The sequence below is a fragment of the Miscanthus floridulus genome, chromosome 2, assembly GCF_019320115.1.
Source record: "Miscanthus floridulus cultivar M001 chromosome 2, ASM1932011v1, whole genome shotgun sequence".
Taxonomy (NCBI): domain Eukaryota; kingdom Viridiplantae; phylum Streptophyta; class Magnoliopsida; order Poales; family Poaceae; genus Miscanthus; species Miscanthus floridulus.
The window spans coordinates 88,294,325-88,317,215 of NC_089581.1; the positions used below are offsets into that span (position 1 = coordinate 88,294,325).

Here is a 22,891-nt window from a genome sequence, read left to right on the forward strand (position 1 = left end):
ATGAGATATTCCACTTGAGCCTCGTCACCTAGGAGTACCATCGGGTGCGTCCAAAATGATTTCTGAGCCAATGGTACATGTGGCGCAAACCGTGCACTTATCTTGCACCGACACTAACACTATGTCCAAACGGACCAAAACGAGCTTCCATTTCAGCCTCGTCACCTAGGAGTACCATCGGGTACGTCCAAAATGAATGCTGAGCCTATGGTACGTTTTGCGCAAACCGTGCACCTAACTTGCACCGACACTAACACTATCTCCAAACGGATTGAAACGAGGTTCCACATGACCCACGTCACCTAGGCGTTCCATCTTGTGCATCCAAAATGATTTCTGAGCCTATGGTACGTTCGGCACAACCCGTACACATATCTTGCATCAAGCTTAGCACTATCTCCAAATAAAACAAAACAAGCATCCACTTGAGCCTCGTCACGTAGGAGTACCATCATTATGTCCAAAACGATTTCTGAGCCTGTGGTATGTTTGGCGCAATCCGTGCACCTACTTGCACCAACACCAACGTTGTCTCCCAACGGACCGAAACGAGATTCCATAAGTCCCACGTCACCTAGGAGTTCCATCGGGCGCATCCAAAATGATTTCTGAGCCTATGGTACGTTCGGTGCAAACTGCACACCTATCTTGTGTCAAGATTAGCACTATGTCTAAACGAACCAAAATAAGATATTCCACATGAGCCTCGTCACCTCGGAGTACCATCGGGTGCGTCCAAAATGATTTCTGAGCCAATGGTACATGAGGCGCAAACCGTGCACTTATCTTGCACTGACACTAACACTATCTCCAAACGGACCAAAACGAGCATCCATTTCAGCCTCATTGCCTAGGAGTACCATCAGGTACGTCCAAAACGAATGCTGAGTGATGGGACAAGGGGTTGTTCCTGATCTTTTGGTGAGTGTGGATAAACTCGATTTGGGGTGGATTCGACGTTGGCTGTCCGACTACAACGACCACAAGGTTGCTGCGCCTTAGCAACAGGTACACCGGCTCCGATTGTGATGTTCTTGCCGTGCCAAGAACACCATGAACCTGCAAGCAACCGAGAACAAGCAAGAACAAGATGAACAAGCAAATAACTCACGGATTTAAGCCAAAGGCCGAATCTGAATCACAAGTTGGGGTCTTGAAACAAGCAAATCGGGTGGTCTAGTCGACACACGCGTTTACAAGGAAGAAGCAGCAGCTATCTTGCATCTAAACAAAACCCAACCTCATTCTGATGGCTGCTGGCTCTATTTATAAGGAGGAGAGCACAAGGGGGAGTGGGAAACCCTAATCTGGGCGTCCCTCAATGGGCTGTAGGTCTGTGCGTCCTTTGGCTTGCTGCGCACAGATTCGGTAGATTCTGATAGTGGGGTTGGACCCATGTGAAAGAGGACGACGCGCTCTTTCCAACAAGTCAAAAACCAGCTTCATTGGATCTCGTATCAAGGAGTTATGGTACTTTTGATGGAGTGTTTCCTGCTGTCTCGAGATGAGCTGAGCGCCCCATTAATGATGATTCCCACTTGTTCGGCTGCTCCATCCTCATCATGGGGTCTAAACATGAGGCAATGGGGTCTTGACCAACATTCCTAAGAATAAGACAATCATCACCATGATTTAGTAGCATCCAATTCTGAGACGAGTTTGTATGAACAGCGAGGAACGACTTTACCTGATAATTAAGTTGTTGTGCTCGAGCTCTTGTCATCGGACCTTGTTGTGCAGCAGGTGTGGTTGTATCAATGGAAGGGATGTCCTCATCATCCTCCCCTTCTTGCATTTGAGTCGTCCTCGACTCTAGTTCATCCTCTTCTCCCAAATATGGTTTCAAATCTGCAATGTTAAAAGTGGGGCTAACCCCAAAAGCTGCAGGTAGCTCAAGTTTGTACGCATTATCATTAATCCTTTCTAACACTTTAAAAGGACCATCGGCTCTAGGCAGCAACTTAGACTTTCGCAAATCAGGGAACCTATCTTTTCTCAAATGGAGCCAAACTAGATCACCAGGTTCAAAAATGACATGTTTCTTCCCTTTGCTACCAGCTAGTTTATACTTTGCGTTCATGCACTCTATTTTCTCTTTAGTGGTTTCATGCAATTTTAAGATCAGTTCAGCACGTTGTTTAGCATCAAAGTTCACTCGCTCCGAGGTCGGAAGAGGTAACAAATCAATAGGAGCACGTGGCACAAACCCATAAACAATCTCAAAAGGGCTTTTCTTAGTGGTAGAATGCTGTGAACGATTATAAGCAAACTCAACATGAGGCAAGCACTCTTCCCACATTTTTATGTTCTTTTTCAAAACAGCCCTAAGCAAAGTAGATAATGTTCTATTGACAACCTCAGTTTGTCCATCAGTTTGGGGATGACAAGTAGTGGAAAATAAAAGCTTAGTCCCTAGCTTAGCCCACAAAGTTCTCCAAAAATGACTAAGAAATTTTGCATCCCGATCAGAAACAATGGTGTTAGGCACACCGTGCAATCGAACAATCTCACGAAAGAACAAATCAGCAACATGTGTAGCATCATCGCTCTTATGACATGGTATGAAATGTGCCATTTTAGAAAATCTGTCCACAACAACAAACACACTATCCCTCCCCTTCTTTGTTCTAGGCAGTCCTAAAACAAAGTCCATTGAAATATCTTCCCACGGTGCACTTGGAACAGGAAGAGGCATGTATAAACCATGAGGATTAAGGTGTGACTTAGCTTTCTGGCATGTTGTGCAGCGAGCAACGAACCTCTCCACGTCTCTCCTCATCTTGGGCCAAAAGAAATGACCAGCAAGGATGTCCTCTGTCTTTTTCACACCAAAATGTCCCATGAGTCCTCCTCCATGCGCTTCCTGCAACAATAACAAACGCACAGAGCTAGCTGGAATGCATAGCTTGTTAGCTCTAAAGACAAACCCGTCGGTAAGGATGAATCTGTTCCATGTTTTCCCCTCTTGGCAATTCAGCAATACATCTTTGAAATCATTGTCATGTGCATATTGTTCCTTTATAGTTTCCAAACCAAAGATTTTAAAGTCAAGTTGTGAAAGCATGGTGTAACGTCTAGACAAAGCATCAGCAATTATATTTTCCTTCCCCTTTTTGTGTTTGATGACATAAGGAAAGGACTCGATGAATTCAACCCACTTGGCATGTCTACGGTTCAGTTTTGCTTGACTACGGATGTGTTTCAAAGATTCATGATCAGAATGTATGACAAACTCTTTGGGCCACAAATAATGCTGCCATGTTTCCAAAGTCCGAACTAGAGCAAGCAATTCCTTATCATAAGTAGAATAGTTCAAACTAGGGCCACTCAACTTTTCACTGAAATACGCCACAGGTTTCCCCTCTTGTAACAGCACACCACCCAACCCAATTCCACTAGCATCACATTCAAGCTCAAAGGTTTTGTTGAAATCAGGAAGTTGGAGTAAAGGTGCATGAGTTAACTTATCTTTGAGCGTGTTGAAAGCATCCTGTTGGGTTGCAGCCCAAGTGAAGGTTGCATCCTTCTTGGTGAGTTCATGCAGCGGGGCTGCAATGGTGCTGAAGTCCTTCACAAATCGACGGTAGAAACTAGCAAGTCCTAGAAAACTCCGCACTTGTGTGACCGTGCAGGGAACAGGCCAGCTGTGTATGGCCTCAACCTTGGCTTGATCAACTTCGATTCCCTGCGGTGTCACAACATATCCAAGAAAAGAAACTCGATCTGTGCAAAAGGTGCACTTCTCAAGATTGCCAAACAAGTGTGCATCCCGTAGAGCATTGAAAACGGCACGCAAATGATCAAGATGTTCCTCTAATGATCTACTATATATCAAGATGTCATCAAAGTATACCACCACGAATCTGCCAATAAAAGAGCGTAAAACCTCGTTCATTAATCTCATGAAAGTGCTGGGTGCATTAGTCAATCCAAAGGGCATGACAAGCCATTCATATAAACCAAACTTAGTTTTAAACGCTGTTTTCCATTCATCTCCTAGCTTCATACGAATCTGGTGGTAACCACTACGCAAATCAATTTTAGAGAACACAATTGAGCCACTCAATTCATCAAGCATATCATCTAACCTTGGAATAGGATGACGATATCTGATTGTGATGTTGTTTATCGCTCTACAATCAACACACATGCTCCATGATCCATCCTTCTTAGGAACTAAAAGCACGGGAACGGCACAAGGGCTAAGAGACTCACGCACATAACCTTTGTTGAGCAATTCTTGTACTTGTCTCTGAATCTCTTTTGTCTCATCCGGGTTGGTCCTATACGGCGCACGATTAGGCAAGGAAGCCCCAGGGATGAGGTCAATCTGGTGTTCAATCCCTCGAATTGGTGGCAGCCCCGGTGGTACCTCCTTTGGAAAAACATCGGCATACTCCTGCAAAAGATTAGTGACAGCAGGAGGCAAAGAAATAGATGTATCTTCGAGTGAAAATAAAGTTTCTTTGCAAACCAAAGCATAGCAAACAGTAGTACTAGCATCAATCTCATCCAAATCAGATTTGGTGGCAAAGTAACAAGAGCCTTTCAGCTTGATCTCATTTTTATTATGATGAACAGATTTGCTAGACTTCTTCTTATGTTTCTCAAGTTCATTAGCGACAATCTGATTTTCACTAGCAACAGCCTGATTCTTAAGTTTGCTAGCTCTAGCAAGTTCATCTCTTAGAATAGCCTCAGGGGACATGGGGTGCAACACAATCTTCTTGTCATTATGCACAAAAGAGTATTGATTTGTTTTACCAAAGTGCAAGGAATCTTTATCAAACTGCCATGGTCTACCTAACAACATAGAGCATGCTTGCATAGGCACAACATCGCAGTCAATGGAATCATGATAAGAACCAATGGCAAACTCTACCCTTACCAATCGTGTTACCTTCACCTTGCCGCTGCTGTTAAGCCACTGAATGTAGTAAGGCTGCGGGTGTGGTTTTGTGCTCAACAAAAGCTTCTTCACCATTTCAGCACTTGCCAAGTTGTTGCAGCTTCCTCCATCTATGATCACACGGCAAGAGCGTTCCTTGATCACACACTTGGTTTGAAACAAAGTGTGGCGCTGATTTTGCTCAGCCCTCTCCATTTGGGCACTTAGCACCCGCTGCACCACGAGGCTCTCATAGTGCTCAGCAGCTTCAGCCCCAATGTGCTCTTCGTCTTGTTGGAAATCATCTCCTTCCGCTACATTGTTAGCAGCAAGCAAAGCATATGTTTCTTCATCAAAATCACTAGCAGAGGAATACCCACCATCAGCTCGCACAACCATCACACGTGTGCTTGGGCAGTCCTTGCGTACATGGCCATATCCTTTGCAGCGTAGGCACTGAATATCCCTTGTTCTCCCCGTGGATACCACCGAGGATGAACTCTTGGTAGATGTAGCCGTTGCTCCTCTAGTTGGTTCACTTGGGCATGGTACAGAATTTGTTGTAGAGGAGCGTGGCTTGATGGTCGAGGAAGATTGTGGGGGTGCACGCGTTGACGGTGCAGCAGCATTGGAGGGTGTCCATGGGCTAGCACGACCTGCAGGAATGTTAGCCCTCATGCTAGCTCGTCGTCCCTGCACTTCTCGTTCAGCTTTACAAGCAAGGTGAAATAAACGATTGACAGAATTATATTCCTTATAAGCTAGAATATCCTGAATCTCCCGGTTCAGCCCACCCATAAATCTAGCTATGGCACCATCCTCATTTTCCTCTAGCCTGCAACGAAGCATACCCATTTGTAGCTCTTGATAGTATTCTTCTACAGATTTGGATCCTTGCCTCAATTGTTGCAACTTATGTAAAAGATCACGGGAATAATAAGAAGGAACAAATCTGGCCCGCATGACCCGTTTCAAAGCATCCCAAGTTGGTGTGTTATTTGGGTTCTTACGATGGTATTCAGACCACCAAACAGAGGCAAAGTCAGTAAACTCACTAGTTGCAGCCCTAACACGTTTGTCCTCAGGGAAATCATGGCAAGTAAATTTCTGATCAACAGCTAATTCCCAACTAAGGTACATATCAGGATTATACCTCCCATCAAAAGCAGGTATGGTGAATTTAATCTTGCCAAATGAGTCATCGGCACGTACCTCTTGCCGTGGTCGGCGAGGACCTGTCTCATGGCGGCGGCGATGTTGTTCGATGCGTCGATGACCATTCAGCTCCTCATCAAGCTCAGTGTCCGCTGCATATTCTTCTTCATCATGACCAGCAGCACTGCCCATGGTGTTGTTGTTGTTGTGATTGCGTCGTTCGAAACCATCACAGCGATTCTGTTCCATCCTCTCCAATTGCTCCAAGACACCTACAAGAGATGTATTAACAGAACCAAGAGTGCCTTCCAAGGAAGCCAACTTGGTGTTGGTCTCAATCTGAGCCGTCTCCAATTGACCAAGGCGCTCATTGGTGACACGAACATCCTCATCAAGGTGTTCAGCATGGAGCCTCACTTTGCGTTCAAAGTGTTGCAGCAAGGCTTTTGATCGAGGTGATTGTGGAGGGGTCCTTTCACCTTCTCCTGCCATGGTTAGTATGTAGCAAGGGAATCACAAGAAAATATGTCCTACCAACTAACTGAATTAGGTGGCAACAATTTTCATTCTCTCAGCATGTGCAACCGAGTTCTTACAAGTCCTTACCTTGCTATGCAGATGGTGTTGGCGACGACAAGAACAACACAAGTAGTAGCAAGTAGAACCCTGTGACGTTGTAGATAATTTGTGGAGCTGTAGGTGGCTTAAAAAAAATCAAGGTACAGCTGGAACCACGTTAGTCAATGCAAGTTGAATAAGTGTTCAAAGATAGTACCGTGCTGGTCCTAGGCTAACCCGTGCTAGAGACGCGAGCCTAGACACAAATGTTGTCACCGGACAGTAGCAAACAATGGAAATGATGAGAGTAAATAGCATCAACTTAACCCTTCTTTTTTTTCTTTCTTTCTTTCTTTCCTCCTTTTCCTTTCTTTTTCTTTTCTATTTTCTTTTTCTTTTCTTTTCTTTTCTTTTCTTTTCTTTTCTTTTCTTTTCGACAAGTAGCACAAACTGAACTTTTGCAATATGATTATAACAAGAATGCAGCAAGTAGCATAGACTTTCTTTTACTAGGGATAAGGATTGCAACAAGTAGTACAAATATGCAATTTGAACTCTCTTATTTTCAGAACTGAGTGTACTCAGATTTGCACCAAAACGACAGGTGCATAAGGTAGTGTTTGTGTAGGCACGGCTGAAGGTGATGGTGGTGAGGGTTTCAGCGAAAAGGTCGAGAAAAACAGCGGTGCTTTTGCTGCTGGTTGTGGTGGTATTGGTGGAGATTGCAGCGGCTGAAGTGGGGGGAAAGGCAACAACGGATTGTGTGGTGACTGAAACGTGACAAGAACTCGAAACTCTAAAGGATTAGAACCTAAGAACCAGCACTTGACACCACGATGTAAACCACAAACTCAACAAGCAAAGAACTAAGCAGATCAGCAAGGCTCAAACTTGTGTTTGGAATTTCAGTTCTATCCTATTTTTATATTTCTGGACTATAGGTAAAGTAATGAACGGTAAATCACTCACCAAAGAACCTTGCTCTGATTACCACATGATGGGACAAGGGGTTGTTCCTGATCTTTTGGTGAGTGTGGATAAACTCGATTTGGGGTGGATTCGACGTTGGCTGTCCGACTACAACGACCACAAGGTTGCTGCGCCTTAGCAACAGGTACACCGGCTCCGATTGTGATGTTCTTGCCGTGCCAAGAACACCATGAACCTGCAAGCAACCGAGAACAAGCAAGAACAAGATGAACAAGCAAATAACTCACGGATTTAAGCCAAAGGCCGAATCTGAATCACAAGTTGGGGTCTTGAAACAAGCAAATCGGGTGGTCTAGTCGACACACGCGTTTACAAGGAAGAAGCAGCAGCTATCTTGCATCTAAACAAAACCCAACCTCATTCTGATGGCTGCTGGCTCTATTTATAAGGAGGAGAGCACAAGGGGGAGTGGGAAACCCTAATCTGGGCGTCCCTCAATGGGCTGTAGGTCTGTGCGTCCTTTGGCTTGCTGCGCACAGATTCGGTAGATTCTGATAGTGGGGTTGGACCCATGTGAAAGAGGACGACGCGCTCTTTCCAACAAGTCAAAAACCAGCTTCATTGGATCTCGTATCAAGGAGTTATGGTACTTTTGATGGAGTGTTTCCTGCTGTCTCGAGATGAGCTGAGCGCCCCATTAATGATGATTCCCACTTGTTCGGCTGCTCCATCCTCATCATGGGGTCTAAACATGAGGCAATGGGGTCTTGACCAACATTCCTAAGAATAAGACAATCATCACCATGATTTAGTAGCATCCAATTCTGAGACGAGTTTGTATGAACAGCGAGGAACGACTTTACCTGATAATTAAGTTGTTGTGCTCGAGCTCTTGTCATCGGACCTTGTTGTGCAGCAGGTGTGGTTGTATCAATGGAAGGGATGTCCTCATCACTGAGCCTATGGTATGTTTTGCGCAAACCGGGCACCTAACTTGCACCGACACTAACACTATCTCCAAACGGATCGAAACGAGGTTCCACATGACCCACGTCTCCTAGGCATTCCATCGGGTGCATCCAAAATGATTTTTGAGCCTATGGTACATTCATCGCAAACCATGCACCTATCTTGGGTCAAGCTTAGCACTATCTCCAAACAGAACGAAACAAGCATCCACTTGAGCCTCATCACGTAGGAGTGCCATCATTATATCCAAAACGATTACTGAGCCTATGGTACGTTTGGCGCAAAGCGTGCACCTATCTTATGTCAAGCTTAGCACTATCTCCAAACAGAACGAAACAAGCATCCACTTGAGCCTCATCACGTAGGAGTACCATTATTATGTCCAAAATGATTTCTGAACCTATGTCCAAAACGAGATTCCACAAGACCCACGTCACCTAGGAGTTCCATCGGGCGCATCCAAAATGATTTCTGAGCCTATGGTATGTTCGGTGCAAACTGCGCACCTATCTTGTGTCAAGATTAGCACTATGTCCAAACGAACCAAAATGAGATATTCCACTTGAGCTTCGTCACCTAGTAGTACCATCGGGTGGGTCCAAAATGATTTCTGAGCCAATGGTACATGTGGCGCAAACCGTGCACTTTTCTTGACTAACACTATCTCCAAACGGACCAAAATGAGCTTCCATTTCAGCCTCGTCACCTAGGAGTACCATCGGGTACATCCAAAACAAATGCTGAGCCTATGGTACATTTTGCGCAAACCGTGCACCTAACTTGCACCGACACTAACACTATCTCCAAATGGATCGCAACGAGGTTCCACAAGACCCACGTCACCTAGGCGTTCCATCGGGTGCATCCAAAATGGTTTCTGAGCCTATGGTATGTTCGGCACAACCCGTACACATATCTTGCGTCAAGCTTAGCACTATCTCCAAACAAAACAAAACAAGCATCCACTTGAGCCTCGTCACGTAGGAGTACCATCATTATGTCCAAAATGATTTCTGAGCCTGTGGTACGTTTGGCGAAAACCGTGCACCTACTTGCACCAACACCAACATTGTCTCCCAACAGACCGAAATGAGATTCCATAAGACCCACGTCACCTAGGAGTTCCACCGGGCGCATCCAAAATGATTTCTGAGCCTATGGTAAGTTCGGTGCAAACTGCGCACCTATCTTGTGTCAAGATTAGTACTATGTCCAAACGAACCAAAACGAGATATTCCACATGAGCCTCGTCACTTAGGAGTACCATCGGCTGCGTCCAAAATGATCTCTAAGCCAATGGTACATGTGGCGCAAACCGTGCACTTATCTTGCACCGACACTAACACTATCTCCAAACGGACCAAAACGAGCTTCCATTTCAGCCTCGTCGCCAAGGAGTACCATTGGGTACGTCCAAAACGAATGCTGAGCCTATGGTACGTTTTGCGCAAACCGTGCACCTAACTTGCACCTACACTAACACTATCTCCCAACAGATCAAAACAAGGTTCCACATGACCCCTGTCACCTAGGTATTCCATCGGGTGCATCCAAAACGATTTATGAGCCTATGGTACGTTCGCCGCAAACCGTGCACCTATCATGCGTCAAGCTTAGCACTATCTCCAAACAGAAGGAAACAAGCATCCACTTGAGCCTCATCACGTAGGAGTACCATCATTATGTCCAAATCAATTTCTGAGCCTATGGTACGTTTGGCGCAAACCGTGCACCTATCTTATGTCAAGCTTAGCACTATCTCCAAACAGAACGAAACAAGCATGCACTTGAGCCTCATCACGTAGGAGTACCATTATTATGTCCAAAACGATTTATGAACCTATGTCCAAAACAAGATTCCACAAGACCCACGTGACCTAGGAGTTCCATCGGGCGCATCCAAAATGATTTCTGAGCCTATGGTACGTTCGGTGCAAACTGCGCACCTATCTTGTGTCACGATTAGCACTATATCCAAATGAACCAAAATGAGATATTCCACTTGAGCCTCGTCACCTAGGAGTACCATCGGGTGCGTCCAAAATGATTTCTGAGCCAATGGTACATGTGGCGCAAACCGTGCACTTTTCTTGCACCGACACTAACACTATCTCCAAACGGACCAAAATGAGCTTCCATTTCAGCCTCGTCACCTAGGAGTACCATCGGGTATGTCCAAAACGAATGCTGAGCCTATGGTACGTTTTGCGCAAACCGTGCACCTAACTTGCACCGACACTAACACTATCTCCAAACGGATCAAAACGAGGTTCCACATGACCCACGTCAGCTAGGTGTTCCATCGGGTGCATCCAAAACGATTTCTGAGCCTATGGTACGTTCACCGCAAACCGTGCACCTATCTTGCGTCAAGCTTAGCACTATCTCCAAACAGAAGGAAACAAGCATCCACTTGAGCCTTGTCACGTAGGAGTACCATCATTATGTCCAAATCGATTTCTGAGCCTATGGTACGTTTGGCGCAAACCGTGCACCTATCTTATGTCAAGCTTAGCACTATCTCCAAACAGAACAAAACAAGCATCCACTTGAGCCACATCATGTAGGAGTACCATTATTATGTCCAAAACGATTTCTGAACCTATGTCCGAAATGAGATTCCACAAGACCCACGCCACCTAGGAGTTCCATCGGGCGCATCCAAAATGATTTCTAAGCCTATGGTACGTTCGGTGCAAACTACGCACCTATCTTGTGTCAAGATTAGCACTATGTCCAAACGAACCAAAATGAGATATTCCACTTGAGCCTCGTCACCTAGGAGTACCATCGGGTGCGTCCAAAATGATTTTCTGAGCCAATGGTACATGTGGCGCAAACCGTGCACTTTTCTTGCACCGACACTAACACTATCTCCAAACGGACCAAAACGAGCTTCCATTTCAGCCTCGTCACCGAGGAGTACCATCGGGTACGTCCAAAACGAATGCTGAGCCTATGGTACGTTTTGCGCAAACCGTGCACCTAACTTGCACCGACACTAACACTATCTCCAAACAGATCGAAACAAGGTTCCACAAGACCCCCATCACCTAGGCGTTCCATCGGGTGCAGCCAAAATGATTTCTGAGCCTATGGTACGTTCGCCGCAAACCGTGCACCTATCTTGCGTCAAGCTTAGCACTATCTCCAAATAGAAAGAAACAGGCATCCACTTGAGCCTCGTCACGTAGGAGTACCATCATTATGTCCAAATCAATTTCTGAACCTATGTCTGAAACAAGATTCCACAAGACCCACAGGACCTAGGAGTTCCATCGGGCGCATCCAAAATGCTTTCTGAGCCTATGGTACGTTTGATGCAAACTGCGCACCTATCTTGTGTCAAGATTAGCACTATGTCCAAACAAACCAAAATGAGATATTCCACTTGAGCCTCATCACCTAGGAGTACCATCGGGTGCGTCCAAAATGATTTCTGAGCCAATGGTACATGCGGCGCAAACCGTGCACTTATCTTGCACCGGCACTAACACTATCTCCAAATGGACCAAAATGAGCTTCCATTTCAGCCTCGTCACCTCGAAGTACCATCGGGTACGTCCAAAACGAATGCTGAGCCTATGGTACGTTTTGCGCAAACCGTGCACCTAACTTGCACCGACTCTAACACTATCTCCAAATGGATCGAAACGAGGTTCCACATGACCCACGTCACCTAGGCATTCCATCAGGTGCATCCGAAATGATTTCTGAGCCTATGGTACGTTCGGCACAACCCGTACACATTTCTTGCGTCAAGCTTAGCACTATCTCCAAACAAAACAAAACAAGCATCCACTTGAGCCTCGTCACGTAGGAGTTCCATCATTATGTCCAAAATGATTTCTGAGCTTGTGGTACGTTTGGCGCAAACCGTGCACCTACTTGCACCAACACCAACATTGTCTCCCAATAGACCGAAACAAGATTCCATAAGGCCCACGTCACCTAGGAGTTCCATCGGGCGCATACAAAATGATTTCTGAGCCTACGGTACGTTCGGTGCAAACTGCGCACCTATCTTGTGTCAAGATTAGCACTATGTGCAAACGAACCAAAACGAGATATTCCACTTGAGCCTCGTCACCTAGGAGTACAATCGGGTGCGTCCAAAATGATTTCTGAGCCAATTGTACATGTGGCACAAACCGTGCACTTATCTTGCACCGACACTAACACTATCTCCAAACGGACCAAAACGAGCTTCCATTTCAGCCTCGTCACCTAGGAGTACCATCGGGTACGTCCAAAACGAATGCTGAGCCTATGGTACGTTTTGCGCAAACCGTGCACCTAACTTGCACCGACACTAACACTATCTCCAAACGGATCGAAACGAGGTTCCACATGACCCCCATCACCTAGGCGTTCCATCGGGTGCATCCAAAATGATTTCTGAGCCTATGGTACGTTCGCCGCAAACCGTGCACCTATCTTGGGTCAAGCTTAGCACTATCTCCAAACAGAAGGAAACAAGCATCCACTTGAGCCTCATCACGTAGGAGTACCATCATTATGTCCAAATCAATTTCTGAGCCTATGGTACGTTTGGCGCAAACCGTGCACCTATCTTATGTCAAGCTTAGCACTATCTCCAAACAGAACGAAACAAGCATGCACTTGAGCCTCATCACGTAGGAGTACCATTATTATGTCCAAAACGATTTATGAACCTATGTCCAAAACAAGATTCCACAAGACCCACGTGACCTAGGAGTTCCATCGGGCGCATCCAAAATGATTTCTGAGCCTATGGTACGTTCGGTGCAAACTGCGCACCTATCTTGTGTCACGATTAGCACTATATCCAAATGAACCAAAATGAGATATTCCACTTGAGCCTCGTCACCTAGGAGTACCATCGGGTGCGTCCAAAATGATTTCTGAGCCAATGGTACATGTGGCGCAAACCGTGCACTTTTCTTGCACCGACACTAACACTATCTCCAAACGGACCAAAATGAGCTTCCATTTCAGCCTTGTCACCTAGGAGTACCATCGGGTATGTCCAAAATGAATGCTGAGCCTATGGTACGTTTTGCGCAAACCGTGCACCTAACTTGCACCGACACTAACACTATCTCCAAACGGATCAAAACGAGGTTCCACATGACCCACGTCAGCTAGGTGTTCCATCGGGTGCATCCAAAACGATTTCTGAGCCTATGGTACGTTCACCGCAAACCGTGCACCTATCTTGCGTCAAGCTTAGCACTATCTCCAAACAGAAGGAAACAAGCATCCACTTGAGCCTTGTCACGTAGGAGTACCATCATTATGTCCAAATCGATTTCTGAGCCTATGGTACGTTTGGCGCAAACCGTGCACCTATCTTATGTCAAGCTTAGCACTATCTCCAAACAGAACAAAACAAGCATCCACTTGAGCCACATCATGTAGGAGTACCATTATTATGTCCAAAACGATTTCTGAACCTATGTCCGAAATGAGATTCCACAAGACCCACGCCACCTAGGAGTTCCATCGGGCGCATCCAAAATGATTTCTAAGCCTATGGTACGTTCGGTGCAAACTACGCACCTATCTTGTGTCAAGATTAGCACTATGTCCAAACGAACCAAAATGAGATATTCCACTTGAGCCTCGTCACCTAGGAGTACCATCGGGTGCGTCCAAAATGATTTTCTGAGCCAATGGTACATGTGGCGCAAACCGTGCACTTTTCTTGCACCGACACTAACACTATCTCCAAACGGACCAAAACGAGCTTCCATTTCAGCCTCGTCACAGAGGAGTACCATCGGGTATGTCCAAAATGAATGCTGAGCCTATGGTACGTTTTGCGCAAACCGTGCACCTAACTTGCACCGACACTAACACTATCTCCAAACGGATCGAAATGAGGTTCCACATGACCCACGTCACCTAGGTGTTCCATCGGGTGCATCCAAAACGATTTCTGAGGCTATGGTACGTTCGGCACAACCCGTACACATTTCTTGCGTCAAGCTTAGCACTATCTCCAAACAAAACAAAACAAGCATCCACTTGAGCCTCGTCACGTAGGAGTACCATCATTATGTCAAAATGATTTCTGTGCCTGTGGTACATTTGGCGCAAACCGTGCACCTACTTGCACCAACACCAACATTGTCTCCCAACAGACCGAAACGAGATTCCATAAGGCCCACGTCACCTAGGAGTTCCATCGGGCGCATACAAAATGATTTCTGAGCCTATGGTACGTTTGTCGCAAACCGTGCACCTATCTTGCGTCAAGCTTAGCACTATCTCCAAATAGAAGGAAACAGGCATCCACTTGAGCCTCGTCATGTAGGAGTACCATCATTATGTCCAAATCAATTTCTGAACCTATGTCCAAAATGAGATTCCACAAGACCCACGTCACCTAGGAGTTCCATCGGGCGCATCCAAAATGCTTTCTGAGCCTATGGTACGTTCGATGCAAACTGCGCACCTATCTTGTGTCAAGATTAGCACTATGTCCAAACGAACCAAAATGAGATATTCCACTTGAGCCTCATCACCTAGGAGTACCATCGGGTGCGTCCAAAATGATTTCTGAGCCAATGGTACATGTGGCGCAAACCGTGCACTTATCTTGCACCGACACTAACACTATCTCCAAATGGACCAAAACGAGCTTCCATTTCAGCCGCGTCACCTCGGAGTACCATCGGGTACGTCCAAAACGAATGCTGAGCCTATGGTACGTTTTGCGCAAACGGTGCACCTAACTTGCACCGACTCTAACACTATCTCCAAATGGATCGAAACGAGGTTCCACATGACCCACGTCACCTAGGCGTTCCATCGGGTGCATCCGAAATGATTTCTGAGCCTATGGTACATTCGGCACAACCCGTACACATATCTTGCGTCAAGCTTAGCACTATCTCCAAACAAAACAAAACAAGCATCCACTTGAGCCTCGTCACGTAGGAGTACCATCATTATGTCCAAAATGATTTCTGAGCTTGTGGTACGTTTGGCGCAAACCGTGCACCTACTTGCACCAACACCAACATTGTCTCCCAATAGACCGAAACAAGATTCCATAAGGCCCACGTCACCTAGGAGTTCCATCGGGCGCATACAAAATGATTTCTGAGCCTACGGTACGTTCGGTGCAAACTGCGCACCTATCTTGTGTCAAGATTAGCACTATGTGCAAACGAACCAAAACGAGATATTCCACTTGAGCCTCGTCACCTAGGAGTACAATCGGGTGCGTCCAAAATGATTTCTGAGCCAATGGTACATGTGGCACAAACCGTGCACTTATCTTGCACCGACACTAACACTATCTCCAAACGGACCAAAACGAGCTTCCATTTCAGCCTCGTCACCTAGGAGTACCATCGGGTACGTCCAAAACGAATGCTGAGCCTATGGTACGTTTTGCGCAAACCGTGCACCTAACTTGCACCGACACTAACACTATCTCCAAACAGATCGAAACAAGGTTCCACAAGACCCCCATCACCTAGGCGTTCCATCGGGTGCATCCAAAATGATTTCTGAGCCTATGGTACGTTCGCCGCAAACCGTGCACCTATCTTGGGTCAAGCTTAGCACTATCTCCAAATAGAAGGAAACAGGCATCCACTTGAGCCTCGTCACGTAGGAGTACCATCATTATGTCCAAATCAATTTCTGAACCTATGTCTGAAACAAGATTCCACAAGACCCACGTGACCTAGGAGTTCCATCGGGCGCATCCAAAATGCTTTCTGAGCCTATGGTACGTTTGATGCAAACTGCGCACCTATCTTGTGTCAAGATTAGCACTATGTCCAAACGAACCAAAATGAGATATTCCACTTGAGCCTCATCACCTAGGAGTACCATCGGGTGCGTCCAAAATGATTTCTGAGCCAATGGTACATGTGTCGCAAACCGTGCACTTATCTTGCACCGGCACTAACACTATCTCCAAATGGACCAAAATGAGCTTCCATTTCAGCCTCGTCACCTCGAAGTACCATCGGGTACGTCCAAAACGAATGCTGAGCCTATGGTACGTTTTGCGCAAACCGTGCACCTAACTTGCACCGACTCTAACACTATCTCCAAATGGATCGAAACGAGGTTCCACATGACCCACGTCACCTAGGCGTTCCTTCGGGTGCATCCGAAATGATTTCTGAGCCTATGGTACGTTCGGCACAACCCGTACACATATCTTGCGTCAAGCTTAGCACTATCTCCAAACAAAACAAAACAAGCATCCACTTGAGCCTCGTCACGTAGGAGTACCATCATTATGTCCAAAATGATTTCTGAGCCTGTGGTACGTTTGGCGCAAACCGTGCACCTACTTGCACCCACACCAACATTGTCTCCCAATAGACCGAAACAAGATCCCATAAGGCCCACATCACCTAGGAGTTCCATCGGGCGCATACAAAATGATTTCTGAGCCTATGGTACGTTCGGTGCAAACTGCGCACCTATCTTGTGTCAAGATTAGCACTATGTCCAAACAAACCAAAATGAGATATTCCACTTGAGCCTCGTCACCTAGGAGTACCATCGGGTGCGTCCAAAATGATTTCTGAGCCAATGGTACATGTGGCGCAAACCGTGCACTTATCTTGCACCGACACTAACACTATCTCCAAACAGACCAAAACGAGCTTCCATTTCAGCCTCGTCACCTAGGACTACCATCGGGTACGTCCAAAACGAATGCTGAGCCTATGGTACGTTTTGCGCAAACCGTGCACCTAACTTGCACCGACACTAACACTATCTCCAAACGGATCGAAACGAGGTTCCACATGACCCACGTCACCTAGGCGTTCCTTCGGGTGCATCCAAAATGATTTTTGAGCCGATGGTACGTTCGGCACAACCCGTACACATATCTTGCGTCAAGCTTAGCACTAACTCCAAACAAAATAAAACAAGCATCCACTTGAGCCTCGTCACGTAGGAGTACCATCATTATGTCCAAAACGATTTCTGTGCCTGTGGTACGTTTGACTCAAACTGTGCACCTACTTGCACCAACACCAACATTGTCTCCCAACAGACCGAAACGAGATTCCATAAGACCCACATCACCTAGGAGTTCCATCGGGCGCATCCAAAATGATTTCTGAGCCTATGGTACGTTCGGTTCAAACTGCGCACCTATCTTGTGTCAAGATTAGCACTATGTCCAAACGAACCAAAATGAGATATTCCACTTGAGCCTCGTCACCTAGGAGTACAATCGGGTGCGTCCAAAATGATTTCTGAGCCAATGGTACATGTGGCGCAAACCGTGCACGTATCTTGCACCGACACTAACACTATCTCCAAACGGACCAAAACAAGCTTCCATTTCAGCCTCGTCACCTAGGAGTACCATCGGGTACATCCAAAACGAATGCTGAGCCTATGGTACGTTTTGCGCAAACCGTGCGCCTAACTTGCACCAACACTAACACTATCTCCAAACAGATCGAAACAAGGTTCCACATGACCCCCGTCACCTAGGCGTTCCATCGGGTGCATCCAAAACGATTTCTGAGCCTATGGTACGTTCACCGCAAACCGTGCACCAATCTTGCATCAAGCTTAGCACTATCTCAAAACAGAAGGAAACAAGCATCCACTTGAGCCTCATCACGTAGGAGTACCATCGGGTGCGTCCAAAATGATTTCTGAGCCAATGGTACATGTGGCGCAAACCGTGCACTTATCTTGCACCGACACTAACACTATCTCCAAACGGACCAAAACGAGCTTCCATTTTAGCCTCGTCACCTAGGAGTACCATCGGGTACGTCCAAAATGAATGCTGAGCCTATGGTACGTTTTGCGCAAACCGTGCACCTAACTTGCACCGACACTAACACTATCTCCAAACGGATCAAAACGAGGTTCCACATGACCCATGTCACCTAGGCGTTCCATCGGGTGCATCCAAAATGATTTCTGAGCCTATGGTACGTTCGGCACAACCCGTACACATATCTTGCGTCATGCTTAGCACTATCTCCAAACAAAACAAAACAAGCATCCACTTGAGCCTCGTCATGTAGGAGTACCATCATTATGTCCAAAACGATTTCTGAGCCTGTGGTACGTTTGGCGCAAACCGTGCACCTACTTGCACCAACACCAACATTGTCTCCCAACAGACCGAAACGAGATTCCATAAGACCCACGTCACCTAGGAGTTCCATCGGGCGCATCCAAAATAATTTCTGAGCCTATGGTACGTTCGGTTCAAACTGCGCACCTATCTTGTGTCAAGATTAGCACTATGTCCAAATGAACCAAAATGAGATATTCCACTTGAGCCTCGTCACCTAGGAGTACAATCGGGTGCGTCCAAAAAGATTTCTGAGCCAATGGTACATGTGGCGCATACCGTGCACGTATCTTGCACCGACACTAACACTATCTCCAAATGGACCAAAATGAGCTTCCATTTCAGCCTCGTCGCCTAGGAGTACCATCGGGTACGTCCAAAATGAATGTTGAGCCTATGGTATGTTTTGCGCAAACCATGCACCTAACTTGCACCAACACTAACACTATCTCCAAACAGATCGAAACAAGGTTCCACAAGACCCCCGTCACCTAGGCGTTCCATCGGGTGCATCCAAAATGATTTCTGAGCCTATGGTACGTTCGCCGCAAACCGTGCACCTATCTTGCGTCAAGCTTAGCACTATCTCCAAACAGAAGTAAACAGGCATCCACTTGAGCCTCGTCACGTAGGAGTTCCATCATTATGTCCAAATCAATTTCTGAACCTATGTCTGAAACAAGATTCCACAAGACCCACGTGACCTAGGAGTTCCATCGGGCGCATCCAAAATGCTTTCTGAGCCTATGGTACGTTTGATGCAAACTGCGCACCTATCTTGTGTCAAGATTTGCACTATGTCCAAACGAACCAAAATGAGATATTCCACTTGAGCCTCATCACCTAGGAGTACCATCGGGTGCGTCTAAAATGATTTCTGAGCCAATGGTACATGTGGCGCAAACCGTGCACTTATCTTGCACCGACACTAACACTATCTCCAAATGGACCAAAACGAGCTTCCATTTCAGCCACGTCACCTCGGAGTACCATCGGGTACGTCCAAAACGAATGCTGAGCCTATGGTACGTTTTGCGCAAACCGTGCACCTAACTTGCACCGACTCTAACACTATCTCCAAATGGATCGAAACGAGATTCCACTTGACCCACGTCTCCTAGGCGTTCCATCGGGTGCATCCGAAATGATTTCTGAGCCTATGGTACGTTCGGCACAACCCGTACACATATCTTGTGTCAAGCTTAGCACTATCTCCAAACAAAACAAAACAAGCATCCACTTGAGCCTCGTCACGTAGGAGTACCATCATTATGTCCAAAATGATTTCTGAGCCTGTGGCACGTTTGGCGCAAACCGTGCACCTACTTGCACCAACACCAACATTGTCTCCCAACAGACCGAAACGAGATTCCATAAGGCCCACGTCACCTAGGAGTTCCATCGGGCGCATACAAAATGATTTCTGAGCCTATGGTACGTTCGGTGCAAACTGCGCACCTATCTTGTGTCAAGATTAGCACTATGTGCAAACGAACCAAAACGAGATATTCCACTTGAGCCTCGTTACCTAGGAGTACAATCGGGTGCGTCCAAAATGATTTCTGAGCCAATGGTACATGTGGCACAAACCGTGCACTTATCTTGCACCGACACTAACACAATCTCTAAACGGACCAAAACGAGCTTCCATTTCAGCCTCGTCACCTAGGAGTACCATCGGGTACGTCCAAAACGAATGCTGAGCCTATGGTACGTTTTGCGCAAACCGTGCACCTAACTTGCACCGACACTAACACTATCTCCAAACAGATCGAAACAAGGTTCCACATGACCCCCATCACCTAGGCGTTCCATCGGGTGCATCCAAAATGATTTCTGAGCCTATGGTACGTTCGGCACAACCCGTACACATATCTTGCGTCAAGCTTAGCACTCTCTCCAAACAGAAGGAAACAATCATCCACTTGAGCCTCGTCACGTAGCAGTACCATCATTATGTCCAAATCGATTTCTGAACCTATGTCTGAAACGAGATTCCACAAGACCCACGTCACCTAGGAGTTCCATCGGGCGCATCCAAAATGATTTCTGAGCCTATGGTACGTTCGATGCAAACTGCGCACCTATCTTGTGTCAAGATTAGCACTATGTCCAAACGAACCAAAATGAGATATTCCACTTGAGCCTCGTCACCTAGGAGTACCATCGGGTGCGTCCAAAATGATTTCTGAGCCAATGGTACATGTGGCGCAAACCTTGCACTTATCTTGCACCGACACTAACACTATCTCCAACGGACCAAAATGAGCTTCCATTTCAGCCTTGTCGCCTAGGAGTACCATCGGGTACGTCCAAAACGAATGCTGAGCCTATGGTACGTTTTGCGCAAACCGTGCACCTAACTTGCACCGACTCTAATACTATCTACAAATGGATCGAAACGAGGTTCCACTTGACCCACGTCACCTAGGCGTTCCATCGGGTGCATCCAAAATGATTTCTGAGCCTATGGTACGTTCGGCACAACCCGTACACATATCTTGCGTCAAGCTTAGCACTATCTCCAAACAAAACAAAACAAGCATCCACTTGAGCCTCGTCACGTAGGAGTACCATCATTATGTCCAAAATGATTTCTGAGCCTGTGGTACATTTGGCGCAAACCTTGCACCTACTTGCACCAACACCAACATTGTCTCCCAACAGACCGAAACGAGATTCCATAAGGCCCACGTCACCTAGGAGTTCCATCGGGCGCATACAAAATGATTTCTGAGCCTATGGTACGTTCGGTGCAAACTGCGCACCTATCTTGTGTCAAGATTAGCACTATGTGCAAACGAACCAAAACGAGATATTCCACTTGAGCCTCGACACCTAGGAGTACAATCGGGTGCGTCCAAAATGATTTCTGAGCCAATGGTACATGTGGCACAAACCGTGCACTTATCTTGCACCGACACTAACACTATCTCCAAACGGACCAAAATGAGCTTCCATTTCAGCCTCGTCACCTAGGAGTACCATCGGGTACGTCCAAAATGAATGCTGAGCCTATGGTACGTTTTGCGCAAACCGTGCACCTAACTTGCACCGACACTAACACTATCTCCAAACGGACCAAAACGAGCTTCCATTTCAGCCTCGTCGCCTAGGAGTACCATCGGGTACGTCCAAAACGAATGCTGAGCCTATGGTACGTTTTGCGCAAACCGTGCACCAAACTTGCACCGACACTAACACTATCTTCAAACGGATCGAAACGAGGTTCCACATGACCCACGTCATCTAGGCGTTCCATCGGGTGCATCCAAAATGATTTCTGAGCCTATGGTACGTTCGGTACAACCCGTACACATATCTTGCGTCATGCTTAGCACTATCTCCAAACAAAACAAAACAAGCATCCACTTGAGCCTCGTCACGTAGGAGTACCATCATTATGTCCAAAACGATTTCTAAGCCTGTGGTACGTTTGGCGCAAACCATGCACCTACTTGCACCAACACCAACATTGTCTCCCAACAGACCGAAACGAGATTCCATAAGACCCACGTCACCTAGGAGTTCCATCGGGCGCATCCAAAATGATTTCTGAGCCTATGGTACATTTGGTTCAAACTACACACCTATCTTGTGTCAAGATTAGCACTATGTCCAAACAAACCAAAATGAGATATTCCACTTGAGCCTCGTCACCTAGGAGTACAATCGGGTTGCGTCCAAAAAGATTTCTGAGCCAATGGTACATGTGGCGCAAACCGTGCACGTATCTTGCACCGACACTAACACTATCTCCAAATGGACCAAAATGAGCTTCCATTTCAGCCTCGTCGCCTAGGAGTACCATCGGGTACGTCCAAAACGAATGCTGAGCCTATGGTACGTTTTGTGCAAACCGTGCACCTAACTTGCACCGACTCTAACACTATCTCCAAATGGATCGAAACAAGGTTCCACATGACCCACGTCACCTAGGCGTTCCATCGGGTGCATCCAAAATGATTTCTGAGCCTATGGTACTTTCGGCACAACCCGTACACATATCTTGCGTCAAGCTTAGCACTATCTCCAAACAAAACAAAACAAGCATCCAGTTGAGCCTTGTCATGTAGGAGTACCATCATTATGTCCAAAATGATTTCTGAGCCTGTGGTACGTTTGGCGCAAACCGTGCACCTACTTGCACTGATATGAACCCGCTAGGGTTTATGGACGATCTTTTGATGAGAGGCGTGAGATCACTCGATTTGGTGCATGGAGATGATGTTCACGGCCCGACTACAGCCTTCCAAGACCGCGCCTTAGCAACCGATACACCACCTCCAAAGGCCGTCACGATCTTGTGGAGCGCGACA

The 22,891-nt window shown here is 46.5% G+C and overlaps 1 protein-coding gene across 1 annotated transcript; it reads right to left on the reverse strand.

Moving 5' to 3' along the window:
• Positions 1–4,021: 4,021 nt before the first annotated feature.
• LOC136539188 (uncharacterized) lies at positions 4,022–7,653 on the reverse strand (the record flags this gene model as incomplete). The annotated part of the gene is made up of 1 exon (XM_066531130.1): positions 4,022–7,653. A coding segment is annotated over exon 1 (2,514 nt), but the record flags the coding sequence as incomplete, so codon positions are not given.
• Between the last annotated feature and the right edge of the window lie 15,238 nt (positions 7,654–22,891).